This window comes from Haplochromis burtoni, unplaced genomic scaffold (assembly GCF_018398535.1).
Source record: "Haplochromis burtoni strain Fernald_Lab_line unplaced genomic scaffold, NCSU_Asbu1 Contig_624, whole genome shotgun sequence".
Lineage (NCBI taxonomy): Eukaryota > Metazoa > Chordata > Actinopteri > Cichliformes > Cichlidae > Haplochromis > Haplochromis burtoni.
Window position 1 is genome coordinate 152,227 of NW_024582985.1, and position 5,328 is coordinate 157,554.

A 5,328-nucleotide genomic window follows, 5' to 3' on the forward strand; every position below is an offset into this window, starting at 1 on the left:
AATTAATGTTGCATGTTAAATAAATAACACAGTAAGTCTACCTCAGTTCTTACCTTTAAATCTAACCTCTGTTGTCCGTCTCCTGTCCTGTTTTTCTGATCTTTCTCCATCTCTGAGTGAAGTTAATTCTCTTTCTTTTCTCTCCCTGTGAAATACAGCAACTGGACCTTTAGCCAGCAACACACTGTGAGACCAACTGCACACAAACACTTTGTTTGTTTGCTGATGTTTGTTGAGTATGTTGTTTGTATGTTGCATTTAAAATTACCTGCCACAACATGTTATTGCCTTTATCCTCGCTCATCTTCTGTACTGCTAGGTAGATGTGGAAGTAACGCAAACCTAACTTATGGACACCTGCAGTCATTCTGTTGTCTAAAGGCTCGCAGTTGCAGATAAGATGCAAGAATCATGACTTCAATGGTGTGTATTGAAGACCAGCTGGCAAAAAACACCTTATGTCTCAAGCTCAATGACCTCAAGAGAGACTGAAGAAGAGAAGGCATGACCATCTTTAAGAGGACATACGGGGAGTGTGAACTTCATGCCAGAGGATTACTTCAACTTTTTCATATGGAATGCAGCTAAGCCTGTGCTTACATGAGAAAAATCACTTATTGTATACAATTTTATAAACTATTGTTATAGTTATAGAGAAATTATCGTTGAAACACACACACACACACACACGCAGCAGCCAAAACATGTAAATAACATGTTGCTAGGTAACTAGAGTGTTGTTTTACACGTTCTGTGGTGTCATAATAACTCCTGTGGAGGTTCAAGGTGTAAAGGTTTGTATATCTTTCTCTTTATGCCACACACCCCAAAGGTCACTATTGATAAACTTATTTTAGGAAAAGTAATGGAATTTAAAGTTATGGCATTTCCATTTCACAGTTAGATACTTTAAAATGCAATGATGGACAAGAAAGGCAAGCAGTGCTTGCCTTGAAAACACACAAAAAAAACCCTCAATTAATTAAAATGTACTAAAAAGCGATCTTTGTCCTTTCCTCTTAAACAGTGCTGTTGTTTCTCCTTGCCTATATGTAAAAGTTACTGCTTGCTAATGTTAAAATGCCAAAGGAGTCAAAATGATACATTTGGCACCTCCAGTGCTAAACTTTTAACCTTGCAGGAACATTATTTGAAGCATCTTTTCGGCATTTAAACATTAAAAATTAAAACATTAAGATGTGCAGACGGATGTATGGCTGTACAATCTGAGAACACGATGCCTCTGCAAGCATACTAAGTAGCACACTGACAAATATCTTGACTATATTTGACCTTTTTAGCAATGGCAGACAGCTTTTAATCACCACTGCACGCCATACTGTATTGTGAACATTTACATCTACCTGTCCAATCGAGACTTTGATGTTAAAGATAAGATTCAATTAGCAGCAGGAAAACCAGGTCAGATCCCCCCGTAAAGACACCACCTGGCTCTTAGTCTCGCTCTCTCACGCATGCACAGGTGGGAAGTGAATTACAATGCGTTGCTTGATTAACCTCAGCATGAAGCTGAGCTGTTATGTTTAGAGAAGGGGAAGGAGCTCTTCAGTCAGATCCATTAGTATTTACGGCCACAGCATATCACTGTGGTGGTATATTTTCTATAGCACTGCAGTCGAAAGCTCGAAAGTCACATGCACGTAAATATCTTCTGAACAGTTGAATATATTCTATTTAAATTACATTTAGTTTTAACTGACTGTAACAGGAGATGGTTTATGTTTGGCGTAAATGAATGTAGTTGAATTTATTGCAGTACTGTTTATTTATTTTTGTATGAATTCACAAGTCACCACTGTGGTCTAAAGTCAGCAGCACACTGAAGTCCGATTTCCACATTCTACCAAAGCGTCCAGGAGTCGGCGCCTGTAGACGCTGCGTCAGTTTGATTGGTCCATGCTCTTTGAGTTTGGAATATGATTGGCTGTCCACCTCTATGCCCGACTGAACGTGGCTACACCAGAGCCGAGCACGTCAAGACGACAAGCGAGCCGGAACTAGGTGCACTAAGAGAAGTAGGCCGAGTGTGCTTTTAAGATTGACGCATGATTTTTGTTATGATAAAGATATACTGAATAATTATTTCGAGACAAAGATTCTGACTTATTTTTTATTATTATTATTTTGTGTGTGAACTTTACTACCGCAATTCCCGCACAATAGTTAAATATCGAATATTTTTAGGGCAATGCCCTTTTACTTTGAAAGGCACACCCGGAAAGCTAACGGTTGTACTGTATGTGTCAGTGCTGTTACCTGTCAGTAAGTGAAGCAGAGATAGGCATGTACAGACAAATGAGCTGAGGACATGTCATTATTGTAGTAACAGCGCTGCTGCACCGAGTCCAGCCGGCTCCACGACCGCTGTTAGCTGCTATAGCTCGCTTTCCTCGCAAGGTAAGACAAGCTACCAGCGCTCCCTCACTATTCCCGACGTGGACCGTACCTCGTAAACAAATGTGAAATCTTAAGACAAGTCTCGTATGGCGATCAAAATCCCAGCGGTGAGAACGCGTTGAAAATATTGTTAATATTTTACTTGTATGAGCCTACAATTCGGCATTCGCTAAGTCCATAAATAGTTCGTTTCAAGTACAGTTTGATCGGATTTATGCTTGCCTTTTCCGCAAGTGACCATTCGGGGGCTTTGTACTGCAACAACTACAGGTGACGTTTTAGGAAAAGCATTTGTTGATTCCTCCGTAAAGTTCCCAAAGTGCTCCCCTCTTTAAGATTTCAGGTTCAGTTGTGTACATGTGGAGGTAAAATAACACTTCAATAATGTATAAGCAGACTAAACTTACTGAAGATATGATTTGCAAATTAAATTGTATGTGGTTTGGGTTTTTCTTTTTTAAATACACAATATGTTGTGTTTTTTGAAATGTCTTCACACTTTAAGACTCTGTTACTTAGGTGTAGTATACTGAAATTTGATTTTAGTTTTTACTGTATATGCCTTTCTGTACTATTAGGCTATCAAGATGACTGCATGGGTTATTCAGATGATGGTGATGGTGCTCTCTGTCTTTACTGGCAGCAGCCAGGGGAAGAGGGACAAGGTGCTCTACTGTTCTGGTAAGTCATGCAGATCTGACAGAAGCTTTCTGTCTCAAAGAATATTGCTGCTATTTAAAGGAAAACCACAACTGAACTGCAATGCAAAAGCATCTCACCAAGTAACTCCAGAGTTGGCAAAAGTACAGACATTCTGTGCTTAAGTACAAGTACAAATACTACTGTTAAAAAATACTTCAGTAAAGTTGAAGTGCTGATTCAACTTCTTTACTAAAGTAAACATAAAAACTACAGGCTCAGAAATGTACTCAAAGTAATAAAGTGAAAAGTAGCTCTTTGGAGGATATTTCTATTTTCCTGCAAAGCTAACTGAACCTCATGCAATATTTAAATGATAAAATAATATCAGTAGATGGGAATACAAACTGTAAAACTTTTTTAAAAATTCGTATTATACTCAGCTTGAATCTAAAGAAAAGGGACGGTGCGATTCCACATGTACAGTACTTGCACAGTGTGTTGTGCACAATAAATGCAAAAACGAGGAGAAATACTTACAACATGCACAAACATATGACCCACAGCATGTAATTAATTTGCATGAATGTAATGTTGTTGATATGCTGCTTAGAGATGCTGGTGGAGCCAGTGATAATCGATAAGGGAATCAAATCGGGAATCAATTCCCATCCATAGCATTTTGACCTTGTAGCACTTCCACAAACATCAGTATGAGACTGAATTCTGGATGATTTTTCATGTTACTTACGTACTGATGTTCACTAAATTCCAGGCTGTGAGCTGTTGCTTGTATTGTTTCCATCACTGAGGTTTACCTCTGTTTCCCAGCATGCAAGGCAATCGTGGATGAACTGAACCACTCAATCAGTCAGGTGGACCCAAAGAAAACCATCAATGTCGGCAGCTTTAGACTCAACCCTGATGGAACCATGAAAGACAAAAAGGTACTTTACGCCAGTGTTTACACACACGCCACTCACTTGCCAAAGCCCCAACAGATGCTTCCTCATCGGTGACCCCCCTATGAGTAAAAAGTGGGAAGGAGGATCAAAGTTTTAACAGGAAGAAACCTCCAGGAGAACCAGGCTCAGGGAGGGGCAGCCATCTGTCGTGACTGATTGGGGTTGATGGGGGACGACAGGACAAAGATACACTGTTTAAGAGATGCAGAAACCAGTAACAACTAAAGATTAAATACAGAGTGTGTGTAAACACACAGTGAGTGCAGGTGAATCACAGTGCATCATGGCAGGCCCTCAGCAGCCTGGGTCTATTGCAGCATAACCGAGGGAGGACTCTGGGTCACCTGATCCATCCCTGACTATATTCTTAAAAAGTTAAAGTTTGAAGCTTAATCAGTGTCTGTCTCCCGAATCCACCAAAGAGGGGTCTTAAGGCTCTGCCTTCCATTCTATTTCTAAATATCCTATGAACCACATGTCTGAGAGTGAAGTGTTCTCTCTCGTCTTCATTATTCAAGACCTTGTATGCGAGAAGAATTTTAAAGTTCTGGGTTTAACAGGCCAATGAAGGGAAGCCATTACGGGTGAAATTTGCTTTCTTTTTCTAGGAATGACGTTTTCCAGCTCTAAGTGGAGCATTTTGGATCGACTGAAGGCTTTTCAAGGAGTTTTTAGGACAGCCTGATAACATTGAGTTACAATAGTCCACCCTCGAATAGATGCACAAACTAGTTTTTTAGCGTCACTCTAAGACAAAATGTTTTGAATTTCCTACACATTTGTTTAAAAAACTCTAAGGTTCCTCACAGTGTTACTGGAGGGCAAGGCAATGCAGTTCAGAGTAGGGCTGCTCAATTAATCAAATTTTAATCACGATTACAATCTGGGCTTTCAACGATCATTAAAAATGACTGAGCCGATTATTAGCCCCTCCCTCGTGCTTTACTCTCGCGCTGCTCCGTGTGGCAAATCGAGACGGACCGGTACCGGTCCGAGGCCCGGGGGTTGGGGACCGCTGATTAAGAGGACCCGAGGGAAGCTCGGAAAGCTCAGCAGAAGTTATTTGGAGAGGAGAGTGGACTGCTGTTGGTTGAAAAGAGGTAAAAACACTTCAGTGGTGTGGAAACATTATGGGTTCAGTCAGACGTGGATCAAGTAGACACAGTGTGTAAACTTTGCTACAGTAGCTGCACCACAGAGCAACACTGCAAAGTTCACTAAACATCAGATGTTTACATTTTTCATTTATTTTTTATATTGCAAACATTTGCACTGTTATCAGTATTTGCACACTATTTTATATTAT

General features: G+C 40.2%; 1 protein-coding gene across 2 annotated transcripts in view; it reads left to right on the plus strand.

Annotated features, from left to right (window-relative positions):
• The first annotated feature begins 1,973 nt into the window (after window positions 1-1,973).
• cnpy1 (canopy FGF signaling regulator 1) overlaps window positions 1,974-5,328 on the plus strand; it is a 12,953-nt gene continuing 9,598 nt past the window's right edge. The window contains exons 1-3 of one of the 2 annotated variants that reach the window (XM_005949748.2): window positions 1,974-2,418; window positions 2,997-3,099; window positions 3,889-4,004. In XM_005949748.2, the coding sequence (XP_005949810.1) occupies window positions 3,006-3,099; window positions 3,889-4,004 (210 nt within the window). In that variant the 5' untranslated portion in view covers window positions 1,974-2,418; window positions 2,997-3,005. Of the gene's footprint in view, window positions 2,419-2,489; window positions 2,526-2,996; window positions 3,100-3,888; window positions 4,005-5,328 lie in introns of those variants that run through there. The other variant, XM_042214895.1, reaches the window with a different exon arrangement.